General features: G+C 38.3%; 1 protein-coding gene across 3 annotated transcripts in view; it reads right to left on the bottom strand.

Annotated features, from left to right (window-relative positions):
* Positions 1–836: 836 nt before the first annotated feature.
* Positions 837–16,425, bottom strand: part of DDX50 (DExD-box helicase 50) — a 29,298-nt gene continuing 13,709 nt past the window's right edge. For 2 of the 3 annotated variants that reach the window (XM_025434492.3, XM_025434494.3), the window contains 7 exons: positions 10,121–10,282; positions 9,514–9,633; positions 8,675–8,748; positions 8,291–8,450; positions 5,219–5,353; positions 4,053–4,097; positions 837–1,339 (listed from right to left, as the gene is read on the bottom strand). In XM_025434492.3, the coding sequence (XP_025290277.1) occupies positions 1,061–1,339; positions 4,053–4,097; positions 5,219–5,353; positions 8,291–8,450; positions 8,675–8,748; positions 9,514–9,633; positions 10,121–10,282 (975 nt within the window). In that variant the 3' untranslated portion in view covers positions 837–1,060. Of the gene's footprint in view, positions 1,340–4,052; positions 4,098–5,025; positions 5,084–5,218; positions 5,354–8,290; positions 8,451–8,674; positions 8,749–9,513; positions 9,634–10,120; positions 10,283–16,425 lie in introns of all 3 variants that reach the window. The other variant, XR_007410135.1, reaches the window with a different exon arrangement.

Here is a 16,425-nt window from a genome sequence, read left to right as displayed (position 1 = left end):
ATGGCATTCTCTGGCTCTGGGTATCTGCATATGCTGTTCTCCCTGCCTGTAAACCCTCTCTCTTCTAAACTCTTCTTCCCACTATACACATACTTGCTTAGCTAAACAGATACTTTTGTTCGACTCCTTCTTTTGGGTATCACTTCTTCTAAGCCTTTCCAACTCCTAAGACTGGTTTGGTGCACCCCAACTAGGTCCTTAGCATTCCATACTTGCCTTTGGATGTTAATCTCACTCAATTGCTGACTGTAAGTTCCTTTAGGAGAGAGCTGTGCCTTGTGTACTACTAATATCCCTAGCAATTAACATAGTGATAGGCACATAGTAGACTTCAACCATTACCTGGTGAATAAATTGAGTGTACACTGCTTGCACACCCTTTTAATGAACTCTGTCTAGAATTTAAATGCTACACCTAACCAACCAAGTCACCAGTTCTACAGCCCTTGAATGTAGAAGGGATTTCTTATTTTCTACTATATATCCTATGAAAGGAATGATGTGGATAAAAATACATCACATGGGACGCCTGGGTGGCCCAGGGGTTGGGCGCCTGCCTTCGGCTCAGGTCGTGATCCCAGGATCCAGGATCGAGTCCCACATCAGGGTTCCTGCAGGGAGCCTGCTTCTCTCTCTGCCTGTGTCTCTGCCTCTCTCTCAGTCCACCTCTCTCGTGAATAAATAAATAAATCTTTAAAATAAATAAATAAATAAATAAATAAATAAATAAATAGCACATTTTGCAAAATCCAAGTAATCTCAAGTAAGACTAATTTAAGTGTCACATTTTAGAAAAACCTGTAGAAGACTACATTGACAAAATTCTTAACACATAGTGAAAAGAGACAATAAAAGGCGTTTTTTTTTTATTCAAAGGTATAACTGGATAAGTAGATTTGTTTACAACCATTCTTGTGAAATACTTTTTAAAAAAATATGACCAACTTCTTTGCAAAGAGCAGACACATACCTCAACTATGATGACCTAATTTTTGGTGGATAATGTACATGATTAGGCAGAAATAGGCAAGCTCACACTGGTAGATTAACTATCAAATACTCAGTCAAAACTCCGTTTGTGGCCCCCGCTTCTTGATCGATTTCTATTCCCACTTCGTCTTCTACCATCTTGTCGACTTCCTGACCGACTTCCCTGTCGACTCTGTCTACCGGACCGGCCACCAGATCGACCACCTGACCGGCCTGATCGGCCCGCCCGGCCACTTGACCAGCCACTCCTCTGCCTGGAGTTAGAAGATGTGTTTCCATCATAATATTCTTCAATTTCAGGTAATTTGGCTGGCAATGAAAGTATCCAGTCTGAATCATGCCACTCTGCCTATTGGGGGAATTTACAGGATTAATATAAATGCAAGATGGAAACCATAAGCAAGCATATGAGTACAGGAGATTCTTTTTTAATATCTATCATCTATTAGCTGAAGTCCATCTATCCATTAAATTTAAAGTACCTGAAACAAATCTTAAAACCAGAAAAAAGCATATTAAAAACTCATTCATTAAACTTCCTAAATTTTAGTCTTAGGAGAAACTCTCAGGCTCATTTTGAGGGTCATCATTTCATACTCAGTTTATACATTCTAAAAGTCAAACATCTGGGGTGTCTGGGTGGTTCAGTTGGTTGAGCATTTGGCTCTTGGTTTCGGCTCAGGTCCTCCTCTCAGGGTTGTGAGATGGAGCCCTGAATCAGGCTTGGTACTCAGTGGGGAGCCTGCTTGAAATTCTCCTTCTCCCTCCCTCTCTCTCTCTCTCTCTCTCCCCCTCATCCCCACTCTCACTCTCTCTCAAATAAATATATTTTTAAAGATTTTATTTGATAGAGAGAGAGAGCGCGCACAAGAGAAAGGGAGTGCACAAATGGGGTAGTGGCAGGCAGAGGGAGAGGGAGAAGCAGGTTTCCCAAGGAGCAAGGGGCCAGATGCAGGACTTGATCCCAGGACCCCAAAACCATGACCTAAGCCAAAGGCATATGCTTAACCAAATGAGCTACCCAGGTGCCCTCAAGTAATTTTTTTTTAAATTAAAATTAAAAAAAAAGAGCACTGATTTCTCAGTATGAAACAAGCAGGCCATCATTATTAATAAGTAGTGCATTGCTTTCAGTGGTTATATTGACAGAAGCAAGAATTGAGAGCTAATGATGGAGACTAAAAACCTGTCAACATAGCTGAAGATGAAAATATGTAGCCACTGGGAATAATTTGGTGTTGGGAGTAAACAATTCAAGATGTGCGAATTAGCAGCTCAAGAGCATCACTACATTAGATCTTATTAACTATTCTTCACTGTGAACATGAGTTGCCAAGGAAACTGAATATTAAAATACCCTGTTGAAGGGCATCTGGGTGGCTCAGTTGGTTGAACATCTACCTTCGGCTCAGGTTATGATCATAGGGTTCCTAGATTGGCCCTGCTTTGGGCTCCCTTTTCAGTGGGGAGTCTGCTTCTCCCTCTTCCTCTGCCCTTGGTTCGTGCTTTCTCACCTCTCTCTCTCTCACAAAACACACACACACACACACACACACACACACACGTATGTGTATATAATACCTGTTGGTAAGAATGAGCAGAGACAAACACACATACCACTGGTGGCAATATATAACCAAAGCCTTGAAAATGCACAAACTTTCTGGCCAAGTAGTCATCTTAACAAATTTATCTTAGGGGTGCGGTGCCTGGGTGGCTCAGTCAGTTAAACTACTAACTGTTGATTTTGGTTCAGTAATGGTCTCAGGGTCATAAGATCAAGCCCCAAGTTGGGCTTCATACGTGACAGAGTCTGCTTGAGGATTCTCTCTCTTCATCTGCCCCTCTCCTTGCTTATGCACACACGCTTTCTAACAGACAAATAAATCTGTTTAAAAAGTGTCCCTAATTAGGTATGTGGAACTATTTATGGTTGAAATGATAGAATACCTACAATTTGTTTCAAAAAAAATACATACAACTCTTAAACTCCTTCATCTATTTCACCCAACCTGCCACCCACCTCCCCTCTGGCAACTATGAGTTTGTCTCTGTATTTAAGAGTCTGTTTTTTTGTCTTTTTTCTTTGTTCATTTGTTTTATTTCTTAAATTCCATATATGAGTGAAGTCATATGGTATTTGTTTTTCTTTGCCTTAATCTTACTTTGTGTAAAATAAAAAATTATAAAAATTTATTTAAGCATACTGGGTGTCATATGGAAGTACTGAATCACTGTGTTGTATACCTGAAACTAATGTAACACTGTATGTTAACTATACTGGAATTTTAAAGTTTATTTAAGCTAAATAAAATATTGTCACTTTCACCCATAATATGAATGAGAAAGAGACAAAGCTGAGTTTGGAAAAAAAAAAATACAGGAGAGTGGGAAAATGGATGGAAGTGAAATGAAACCATGAAACAAACTGGGCATGAGCTGATCACTGTTGCAGCTGGGTGATTGGTACATGAATATTCATTATGCAATTCTTTTTTTTTTTTCTTTTTTAAAGATTTTATCTATTCATTCATGAGAGACACACAGAGAGAGAGGGCAGAGACACAGGCAGAGGGAGAAGCAGGCTCCATGCAAGAAGAGCCCAACGTGGGACTCAATCCCAGGACTCCAGGATCATGCCCCGGGCTAAAGGCAGGCACTAAACTGCTGAGCCACCCAGGGATCCCTTGCAATTCTATTTTTTATATTTAAAATTATTTATAATAAAAAATGTTTTAAATTATGATATAGACTAGATATATTACATTAAGGAATGTTAATTGATTTAGGCATCATAATGATATTGTCATTTTTCATTTTTAAAGATTTTATTTATTTATTCATGAGAGACACAGAGAGAGAGAGGCAGAAACATACGCAGAGGGAGAAGCAGGCTCCATGTAGGGAGCCCGATGCAGGACTCAATCCCCAGGCTCCAGGATCACGCCCTGAGCCAAAGGCAGATGCCCAACCGCTGAGCCACTCAGGCATCCCTCGTTTTTTTTAATTCCTATTTTTTAGAGAGACACTCAATTATTTAACAGATGAAAATTTTCAAATACCTGTAACCTTTCTGACTCAGTTGTGGGAACATCAAAACAAACACCCTAAAAGCAAAATGAAAACATTTTTATTCAAATGCAAACCAGTTAATTTTTTACCAGTACACTAATAGTTGCTAATTATATAGTAGGTACAAAAAAAAAAAAAAAAAGATAAGGTGTGCCCTATGAATGTTTATAAGATTAAAACAGCTAACATATAATAATGCATGACACAGAGAAGCTGCTTATTGTATTTTCTAAATCTGAAAAGTAAACTAATAGGAATCTACTACTACTATTACTAAGAATCTAGAGTATTCTCTAGAAAAGTTCTTGTAGACACTGTAATGCTTAATAATATATAAATCCCTTGAAAAATTTAGTGCCAAAAAGTTTCTATTTTAAAGAGGTGTAGTGTTTATCAGACAGTAAGAATGATGTAACCCAGGATGTTTCTTCTTTGGTCCTGGTTGCTAATAAATTAAAAGTTAATTTAATTCTCAAGTACGACAACTAGTTTGGCCTAAGGATCTTGTTATATTTTCTCTCCTTTCCATAATTTTTCTGAATGAGTGTATTTGTCTCATACTTGCCACAAAACTTGATGGTAATAGTAAACTTTGAGATGAAAATAAACAATCAAATTAATAAATTCTAGGCTAGAATAAACCCATATAGTAAAGTTAGATGAATAAATATAACATCTTCTCTAAAACCATTAAAGAAACAAAATCATTAAGATTAGAGCTGTTTTTAACTTTGCTACTTCAAAAATGATAATTTATTTCATTATCCTCATTAACAACCAACAGGCCCCTCTAAAGTCAATATTGCCTATTCTCTAATATTAATAGAGCTGTTTAGCTATTGAAATTGTAAGCTAGTTAGTCATGAAGTAAAACACCACATGCAACCACACACAATCTGTATACAGGAGCAGAAACTTAGGTAACTTAGATAACTATTACACAAACTAAGCAAAATGACTTACAGCTTTCTAGAGGAACGGGTTATTTACATAACTCCCCAAATTCACAACTGGAAACACACTATCACACAGAGAAAACTGTATTATTCATCCCATCAGACTTCAAAAAAAGAAAGAAGGAACAAAATCTGATCTTTAAAAACATTTACAGTAGTTGATTATAAAAGCTTTTTATTTTAATTCTAGAAAAACCTACCATATTTCCTTTTAGGAGGCACATTCTGGTAATTTGGGACACAGCATTACTACTCAGCTTTCTGTTAAGTTCTTTCCATGCACAGCTGACATCCTGTATTTCTTCTGGGCTTTCCAGAGTCATGGTGACAAATCCCTTAAGAAATAAAAGTCACATCATCTTTGAAAAAAAAAAAGGCAGCAGCAGCAGGACAATGAAGTTCTAACTCTGCAGCCCTTAATGACTTCACTGTACATTTCTCATGAACCATTAGTATAACATGGCTGCTAAAAAAAAACTTCTTTAAAACCATATTAATAGAAGACTAACGTTTACAGATCATTGAAAAAAACATTCTTTGTATTTCTGTAAAGACTACGTATTTAATTCTAACTATCATGCTTTGAGAAATAAACTACAGCATCAGAGAAAAAGATAAAGTAATAAAGAACAAAGGAAATGCTGAAAGAGTCAAAGTTAGCTTGGGGTAAAAAAACAAGAGGACATTTAATCTCTCTAAACTTTTGAAGAACTATCGTATAACCAAAAATTACTTGTTCTATAAAACTTCACTGGACTGCAAAAGGATCAACATGAAGACAATATAAGGAGGGATTCATCTAATAATTTTGTTTTTGGGGGCACCTGGGTAGCTCAGTGGTTGAGCGTCTGCCTTCGGCTCAGGTTGTGATCCTGGGGTCTTCTATGTCTCTGCCTCTCTGTGGGCCTCATAAATAAATAAATAAATAAATAAATAAATAAATAAATAAATAAAATATTTTAAAAATATAATATATTTTTTAAGTTAGCTCTATGCCTAACACGGGGCTTGAACTCACAAACCTGGGATCAAGAGCTGTATGCTCTACTGACTGAGCCAGTCAGGTGCCCCTCATCTAACAAATATCTAATGAGTGTCCCCTACGTATGTGCCAGAGACTGTAGAGATTCAGCAGTAAGTAGTCCTTTCTCTCATGTGGGTTACATTCTAGTGTTGGGGGTGGGCATGGTGGGGACAAGGTGGGGTAGACTGTAAACAAATAAGCAAATACATAAAATGCCCAACAGTAATAAGCATCATGAAGAAAAATAAAGCAGGGCAAGGGAATAGAGTTTAAAGGGAAAGGTAAGCTATTTTAGACAGGGTGATTAGGAAAGACCTCTCTAATATGCTGATATTTGGATACCTAAATAAGGTGAAGGAGGAAGCCATGTGGTAAAAAGAACGAATATCTGAAACAGTGCAAGTGCAAAGGTCCTGTGCAGGAGGTTTATGTTTGAGTAACAAGTAGGTTAGGGTAGCTAAAACAACCAAGGATAGAGTGGTAAGAAATGGGTCAAAGAAGTACCAAGGGGAAGACCTTGTAGGACACTGATGATAAAGACTTTGGATTTTGGTTTAACTATAAAAGAAATTTCAAACCCGTTAATAAACAGCTTCTGAAGTATTTAATGAGAAGTTAGATGACCCATCTGCCAAAGAGGGATTCTTTTATTAGGTAAGGGCTGGGAATAAATGATCTCTTAGGTACTCCTTAGCTCTAAAGGCTATCTTATTATTTTCCTAAAAGATATGGTTTAAGTATTTTCTTAAGAAGTATTTGGTGGTCGGGGTGGTGGTGGTGGGCACCTGAGTGGCTCAGTTGGTTAAGTATCTGCCTTCGGCTCAGGTCATGATTTCAGGGTCTTGGGATTAAACCCCACATTGGGCTCCCTGCTCAGTGGGGAGTCTGCTTCTCCCTCTCCCCCCACTCATGTTCTCCCTCTCAAATAAATAAATAAAACCTTAAAAAAAAAAACAAACAGAAAATAAAGATACACAGTGCGGTGGGTGGGGGGCGGCGCGGCTGGATGGCTCAGTCAGTTAAGATATCCAACTCTTGGGATCCCTGGGTGGCTCAGCGGTTTAGCGCCTGCCTTTGGCCCAGGGCGTGATCCTGGAGTCCGGGGATCAAGTACCACATCGGACTCCCAGCATGGAGCCTGCTTCTCCCTCCTCCTGTGTCTCTGTCTCTCTCTCTCTCTCTCTATCATAAATAAGTAAATAAATCTTAAAAAAAAAAAAAAAAAAGATATTCAACTCTTGGTTCTGGCTCAGGCCCTGGTCTTGGGATCATGAGACGGAGCCCTAGATCAGGCTCTGCACTGAGTGTGTAGGCTGCTCGGGATCCTCCCTCTCTCCCACTGCTCACACTCTCTCTTTTATTCTACCTCCTTATTCTACCATAACTTCATGTGTTGGGGGGGGGGTGGACACATGAAGGAAGTTACTCCCAGCAAAATGACATTTCACTAAACTGTTAACACTTGCCAGATTGAAAACATCACACACCCCAGATGTACTCATTTATATTACACCAAATAGTCGCATGCAAGTTTACCAACCCTGATCTTTTTGTTCTCCTCTCCTACCAGCTCTCTTTCTCCCAATTTCTCTGTCCCCACCCAGACATCAGGGAAATTTCTTGCTGAGATGTCCTGTCATCCAGGGACTCTCTTCACTTATACCATGATGAGTAATAAATCTTTGAACTACTTGCAACCAATGGGTCTGGTGTGGTTTGTTTTGACATCTGATACTGACCCAGCAGGGGTCTGAGTCAGATGGTGTCAACACGACACACACACCCCATCCCCATGCACATACCCCCTCCACATATACAGGCAATCCTTACTTTGCATGGTAATGTGTTAAGTGCACAGAATCTAAGCTCTGATTTGCATGGTTCCATGGCAACTTGCAAAATAAAGAATAGGATCTGGTGTGTTTCAGTTGATACAGTACTGTGCAGGGATGCCTGGGTGGTTCAGCAGTTGAGTGTCTGCCTTTGGCCCAGGGCGTGATCCTGGAATCCCGGGATCAAGTCCCACATCGGGCTTCCTGCATGGAGCCTGCTTCTCCCTCTGCCTATGTCTCTGCCTCTCTCTCTTTCTCTGTGTCTCTCATGAATAAATAAATAAAATTTTAAAAAACAACAACACAGTACTGAACAAAGTGAAAGTTTTCTGCTTTTCTTTCTAGATAGATGGATTATTTATGGTTCAATGTTAATCTTTTCTCAACCATATTAGGATTTTCTCACAGATTTCTACCTTATCAGAGGTGATCAAAGATCGTGGTTCAAAACTTGATGCACCAGAGATGTGGGCTAATGCTGCAGCCAATGCATCCACTGCCCCTTTCTCTTCTATCAGTCTCTGAGCTGATGGTCGGAAAAAATCAACAGCAGCATAAGAAACGGAAGCCAGAGACCTATGGTTTAAAAATAGTAAATTTTCTTGGTCAAGATAAATGTAAAAAATTAAAGATAAGAGAATGAATGGGAAAAGAAAGAGCAACGTTTTCGTATTTTAATATAACTAAAAGTCTGCTGGTAAAACTGGTGATTAAGTTTTCTGATATTTGAACTAGGAGAGCTTAAAGATGAATAGCCTAATACAAAAGAAAAACTTATTCAGCAAGGTCAGAAAGCATACCTGATGGCATCCATGCTTTTAGATTTAACTAAATCCATTGTAGAAGGAACACCTACACGTTTAAAAGTAATTCCCTGAAAATGAAAGAATTACATTAAAGAAAAATGGAAGTCTTTACAATTAATTCCTAAATTCATATAGTTTGTTGAATTTCCATTTCTTGGACTTAAAGATTTCCAAGCCCCAGTAGATCAAAAGACCTGCTTTTTCTAACAAATCAATTACAAATTCTAGGAAGAGAAAAAAAAAATTTAATTGCTCTTAGTTACAATCATGAAATTTCACTTGCAAAATAAAGCTGATTCCAAAAAAGGAAATAAGATGCTGATTACCTCTATCAACTTTTTTTATTACCCTATCTCATTTCACAAACTAGGTGAAATAGTGTTTAAAACACGAATCATGAAAACAGGGAAAAATGTAAAATACCACACACAAAAAAATACAGGCCACAAAAATTGTATATAATTTCTTATAGAAACTGGCCATTGTATCATTATTCAATAAAACTTAACAAATACACCAAGACTATGGCACAGTCACCCTTTTACAAAGCTGGACTATGAGATACTGAAATCACAATACACTTCTGATTTTAGAATCAAGGGAGAAATTCAAGGGAAAAATGAGAAAGTCAGCTCTTCTGTCTTCACAATAAAAGCTGTATCAAAACAAAGTCTTGCAGCTCATATAAATTTAGCTCTCCACATGCTTCACATCCAAATGCAGCTTAAACTGAGAAAAGTTATAAGGATCTATTTGTGAGAACAAATATAAAAAGTGCTCTTTTCTATGGCACCGTTTAGATAATAAGTCTGAAATAATTTAACTGTACTTACTGCTTTTTGTTCCACATATCTTAGTTGACCTCTTTCTCTTGGTTGATAAAAACATATGCAAATCCCTGTCCGGCCAGCTCTACCTGTGCGTCCAGAACGATGAATATAGGACTCAACATCCTGAAAATAAAAGAGGCAATACTTTTTTAAAAATCTAGCAAAAAAAAAAAAAGAAATCTGACAAGTTACACAGTCATTGCAACATCCAAATAATAAAGCTAACAATAGCAAAACTACTAGTATCAATAATAATATTTTTATTTCAATCTATTGCTCTTTCAACAACCCAAAGAACTTTTACACTAAAATTTTTTAATAAAAGGAATAGCAGTTAAAATCTTTTTATCCACCTCATCCCAGGGCTCTTTATGTGACAATTTTTTATAATCCCCTTGTATGATTCCATGCTTCAATTCCAAATAAAGAAGTGAATCATTTGCTAAGGCATCAGATTCTGGCCACTTTAACACTGCATTAATAAATTAAAAAAAAAGGCTAACAGCAAGAACAGATAACATATTTTTCATATCCCAAGCAATATCTTATAAATAAAATGGCAATTTACACAGCTATTCTTGTATTCCCTAAATAAAATCTTATTTCTTACCTGGGGAGGAGAACTTTGAATCACTAGGTCAACCTCAGGAATGTCCAAACCACGAGCAGCCACATTGGTTGCCACCAAAACTTTAAAACTACCTTCTCTGAAGCCTTTCAGTGTAATTTCTCTTTGTGACTGTGCAATGTCTCCATGTAAACACTGGGCATTCTATTTGAAAAAAGGAAAAGGTACAACTCACACTTGGAATTGATAGCACCCTAACATAACACCATGCAGTCTGTGTTATTTAAAAAAATTTTTTTTTTTTTTTAAGTAATCTCTATACCCAACATGGGACTCAAATGTTTGGAGTCCAAAATCTAGAATCGGATGTTCCACTGACTGAGCCAAACCAGGTGCCCCAATGTTCTTATTTTCTGATCATTATAGCAATGCATGTTTATTATTCAAAAAGATCAAACATTACAGAAAATATCTAACACAAAATGTAAAAGCTTTCCTTAATATTAGCCTCCTAATAATTCACTAACAGTTTGGTGACTATTACTCCAGGTATTTTTTTTTTAAGATTTTTTTTTTTTTTTTCATGAGAGAGACAGAGAGAAGCAGAGACACAGGCAGAGGGAGAAGCAGATTCCTCGCAGGGAGCCCAATGCGGGACTTGATTCCCAGACCCAGGATCATGCCCTAAGCCAATAGCAGACACTCAACTGCTGGCCACCCAGGTGTCCCCTACTCCAGATATTAAAAAACAAAAACCAGATAAAAAAAACCCCACCCACACACAATCCACACGAAACAGCATACACTGTAATTTTATGTATTTACTTATAAAATGGGATCATACCATATAATAGCACTGTTTTGAAGCCTGCTCTACAAATTTTCTTAGCCATTTTTCCACATCTATAGATATAACTCTACTTCATTTTTTTAAACTATATGATTTCATCATATGGATGTAGTACCATTTATTTCAGCAATATCCTATTGATGACCATTTGAGTCATATCTAAGTTTTCACCTTTAGGAACAATACCAGAAGAAACAACATTGTACTTATGTCTCTGGACCCCTCAGTATATGTGTATTTCAGTAGGACACATATCTAGAAGGTGAATTTCTGGGTCAAAAATTATGAATATTTAACATTTTAACAGTGACTGCAAAACTGTGTTGTAAGAAGAGGTTTTGGGGAAAGGGGCACAGTGGCTGGCTCAGCGGCAAGAGCATGCAACTCTCAATCTCAGGGTCATGAGTTCGAGCACCATGTTGAGTACAGAGATTATGTAAATAAATACATTAATAAAAAAGGTTGCGCCCATTTACTCTTCAACATTTATGAGTCTTTGTTTCATCTTACCCTACATACTCCATATATTATGAATCATTATAACCTTTGCGAAGCTAAAGAGGCAAAAATGATTTCCTAATGTTGTTTTAATTTACATTTCTGTAATATTTAGCAAAGCTGAACCTATTTTTATACAATTTATATATTATCTTCTATTCTGAAAATAATTTTCCTGTTATAAACAAATTTTCTGGTATTCTAGCCACTATTAAAATTCAAAAGTTTGGGGGGATCCCTGGGTGGCTCAGGGATTTGGCGCCTGCCTTTGGCCCAGGGTGTGATCCTGGGGTCCCGGGATCGAGTCCCACGTCAGGCTCCCTGCATGGAGCCTGCTTCTCCCTCCTCCTGTGTCTCTGCTTCTCTCTCTATATGTATATATCTATCATAAATAAATACATACATACATACATAAATCTTAAAAAAAAATTCAAATGTTCAGGCAGCCCAGGTGGCTCAGTGGTTTAGCGCTGCCTTCAGCCCAGGGCCTGATCCTGGAGACCCGGGACTGAGTCCCATGTCAGGCTCCCTGCATGGAGCCTGCTTCTTCCTCTGCTGCTCTCGCTTTCTCTCTCTGTGTTTCTCGTGAATAAATAAAAAACAAAATCTTATAAATAAATAAATAAATAAATAAATAAATAAATAAATAAATAAAATTCAAAGGTTCAGGGGAGCCTGCGTGGCACAGCTGGCTGAGTGGCTGACTCTTGGTTTCCACTCAGGTCATGATCTCAGGGTCCTGTGGTTAAGCCCCACATCAGGCTCTGTGCTCAGCGCAGTCTGCTTGAGACTCTTTCTCCCTCTTATTCTGCCCTTCCTCCCTGCTTGCTCTCTCTAAAATAAATAAAATCTCTAAAAAAATTTTTTTAATTTTTTAAAAGTTCATAACAATGATTTAACCCTTACCGTACCCAAACCTTAGTAACTAAGCCTAATGCATTCATAAGTGAATTCACCAAGTACTTGTTATGTACCAGATTCTGGAACAATCATAAAGAAACAACCCTGGAAGAGTCAAGTTGACAGGCATTCTCACTACAGTATGGTATGTACTATAACCAGGTGCAGAGTGCTACTAGAATACTTAAGAGGGAAACTTTGTTTAAGGGGAAGGCAGCACTGAAGGTGAGACCTGACAGATAATAAGGAACTAGTAGGTAAAAAGGAGCCCAGGAGAGGCTCGATCCCACCACCCTGAGATCATGACCTGAGCTGAAATCAAGAGTTGGATGCTTAACCAACTGACCAACCAATTGCCCCATTAATATCACTTTTTAAAAGGGAAACATGGGCAAAGAAACATGAAGTGACTTGCTCAAGGTTACACAGCAAGTAATACAACTGGGATTTAAACCCTAATATGTTCTACTCCAAAGTCTGTGATATTAATCACTACGCTCACGAAGAATACACTGAGTGAGAAGAAACAAATACAGAGGTTAGATCTGTGAGGAATGCCAGGATTTAAAGTTTGAACAAGAAAGTCAGCAAGGCAAGTTCTCCCTATGAGATAAAACAATAACTTCTGCAACACTGCTGCTGCTGAGTATTCTAAAGCAGTGACAGGAGGGGTGCCTGGGTTGCTCAGTTAAGCATCTGCCTTTGGCTCAGGTCATGATCCCAGAGTCCCAGGATGGAGCTCCAAGTCAGGCACCCTGCTTCTTCTCCCCCTGCCCCTCTCCCTGCTCATGCTCTTCTCTCAAATAAATAAGTAAAATCTTTTCTAAAATTAAAAAATAAAGAAGTAACAAGAAAGGTAGAAAGGTAAATCAACTACCCTCTATCACTGTCACTATTTAGCATCCATGTATACTGTATACAAAACTAAAACTATATAGTTAGTTAAAATGATGGGAAAGATGTTGACAGCACAGTCTTTGAACTTCCACTTCTCACATAAAAACAGAGCAATTAGGATAGTAAACTTAAAAATCCACAGACATCTACAACAAAAAAGACAAGTATTTTCACGATTTTCAAAACATGAGCAGGTAGGGACAAGACCTGTATATATGGCGGGGGGCGGGGGGTGTTTCCTGCTCCTAAGAACACATACTCCTCGAAAAGCACAACGGGCCAATTTGAGGATAGCAGTTGAAACTAGGAGCGTTTTTGTACATGGAAGGGTGACTGTGAGGATCGAGAGGTAAGGTCTGAAGGAAGCTGGAGAAGTCTGGACCCTTATGAACTTTCAAAACTAACAAGTCAGTGCTTCCTTGCCAGAACAAAAAGGCTCACAGTGAGGAGAAAGAGCTGGAGCTAGGATCCAAACTGAGGATGCCAGGGATCACAGAAGCAAAGGAACAGAAGATTCAGAGAAAAGTGAGGGAAAAGACAGCCAGAGCTCACAAAGCAGGAGATTTTTTTTTAAAACAGCTTTATTGAGATATAATTTACACACCAAACACTAACAGAAGAAGTAGCTCTAGACCTGTGAGGCTTGAAAACTATTCTGACCCAAGCCTCCCCATTTAAAGTTCATAAAGATTAACCTCACCCAAGGGGTGTCTGGCTGGCTTAGTCAGTAGAGCATGTGATTCCTGATCTTAGGGTTGTGAGTTTGAGCCCCAAGTTGAGTGTAGAGATTATTTAAAAATCAAATCTTAAAAGATTAATTTCACCTAAAAATGAGGAACACAAAAGATCAGTTTCCAACACACACACACAGAAATCCAATTAAAAAATGGGCAGAAGACATGAACATATATACAGATGTTCAACAGATACATGAAAAGATGCTTAATGTCACTCACCACCAGGGAGATGCAAGTCAAAATTACAATGAGATATCACCTGTCAGAATGGCTAAAATCAAAAACAAAGAAACGGCAAGTATGGGGAGGATGTACAGAAAATGGAACCCTTGTGTTACACTATTAGTGGGAACACAAACTGGCACAGCCATTGTGGAAAACAGTATAGAGGTTCCCCAAAAAGTTAAAAATAGAACTACCCTATGATCCAGTAATTGCACTACTGGATATTCACCTCAAAAATACAAAACACTAATTCAAAGGGATACATGCATCCTTATGTTTACTGCAGCACTATTTACAACAGCCAAACCATGGAAGCAGCCCAAGTGTCCACTGACAGATGAATAAATAAAGAAGATATGGTATGCATATACAATAAAGTATTACTTAGCCATAAAAAAAAAGAACGAAATCTTGTTGCCATTTGCAACATGGTGGAGTAGAGAGCATAATGCTAAATGAAATAAGTCAGAGAAGGACAAAAATGATTTTACTCATACATGGAATTTAAGAAACAAAACAAACGAACAAAGGAAAAAACAAAAAAGGGAGAAAGATAAACCAAAAAACACACTCTTACCTATAGTTAAGAGAGAACAAACAGATGGTCACCAGAGGGGAAGACAGAGGGGTGAAACAGGTGATGTGGATTAAAAAGTACACTCATCATGATGAGCACACGAAGTAACGTATAGAATTGGTGAATCACTTTACTGTATACTTAGAACTAACATAACACTGTATGTTAACTATACTGGAATTGGGATGCCTGGGTGGCTCAACGGTTGAGTGCCTCCCTTCCGCTCAGGGCGTGATCCTGGCAGGGAGACTGCTTCTCCCTCCACCTTTGTCTCTACCTGTCTCTCTCTGTGTCTCTCATGAATAAATAAATAAATTAAAAAAAAAAAAAACTATACTGGAATTAAGCTGAAAAACTTAAAAAAAATCGCAGTTGAATCCCACAAAAAGTAATCAGAGACAGAAAAAAATAGGCAGAATAATAAACCCATAAATCATGAAAGAACTCTAGAAAGGCATGCCCACAAAGCAAATGAAAAGTATAGCATTATATTTCTGAATAAGCCAAGAGGAATTTTTTAAGATTTTATTTCTTTGGGAGACAGAGAGAGAGACTGCACAAGCAGGGAGATGCAGAGGAAGAGGAAGAAGCAGGCTCTTCGCTGAGCAGGGAGCCTGATGCAGGGCTTGATCCCAGAACCCTGGGATCATGACCCAAGCTGAAGGCAGACGCTTAACAGACTGAGTCACCCAGGCACCCCAAGCTAAGAGAAATTTTTAAATGATAAATGAAAAAAACAAGAAAAGTCAAAATGAGAAAAACAAAAAAAATGAGGTGAAATGACTCAACAAAGAAGTAGAAATAAAGACTTTTCACAAATGATGACTTTATCGGAGTGAATACAAGATTGAACAAACATTAAGAACTAATGCTTTAGGGGATCCCTGGGTGGCTCAGCGGTTTAGCGCCACCTTCGGCCCAGGGCGTGATCCTGGAGACCCGGGATCGAGTCCCACGTCACGCTCCCTGCATGGAGCCTGCTTCTCCCTCTGCCTGTGTCTCTGCCTCTCTCTCTCTCATGAATGAATAAATAAAATCTTAAAAAAAAAAAAAAGAACTAATGCCTTAAAAATAGGAAATCTTGAGAAAGTGAAATAAAGAGATGAAAGGGATTTGAGATAAGGTAACAAAGAGAGGAAGAAAAAGAAATCAACATGCACAAAGAGTTCCTAAAGAAAAAAAGAAAAAAAGCAATCAAACCAAATACCAAAATATTATAATTCAAGATAATTTTGCTGAAATATTAAAGAATATATTTGAAGCTACAGTGCACCTGCAAAAAATGACCATGAACATGCCAAATAACATTCTAATAAAATAGTGTGGAGCCTAATGTGGGGCTCTTTCTCACAACCACATAAGATAGAACCTGAGCAGAAACCAAGAGTCAGATGCTTAACCAACTGAGCCACCCAGGCGCCCCTGATTTTTAAAGAAAAATTTAAAAATCTTTTGCCTAAAGGCAAAATCTCTTTTAAAAAATATTTATTTATTTATTCATAAGAGATACAGAGAGAGAGAGAGAGAGAGAGAGGCAGAGACACAGGCAGAGGGAGAAGCAGACTCCATGAAGGGAGCCTGACACAGAACTCCATCCCGGGTCTCCAGGATCAGGCCCTGGGCCGCCTTCAGCTAAACCGCTGAGCCACCCGGGCTGCCCAAG

Source organism: Canis lupus, chromosome 4, assembly GCF_003254725.2.
Source record: "Canis lupus dingo isolate Sandy chromosome 4, ASM325472v2, whole genome shotgun sequence".
Lineage (NCBI taxonomy): Eukaryota > Metazoa > Chordata > Mammalia > Carnivora > Canidae > Canis > Canis lupus.
The sequence above is the reverse complement of the archived record's forward strand: the minus strand, read 5'-3'. Positions and strand labels throughout refer to the sequence as shown.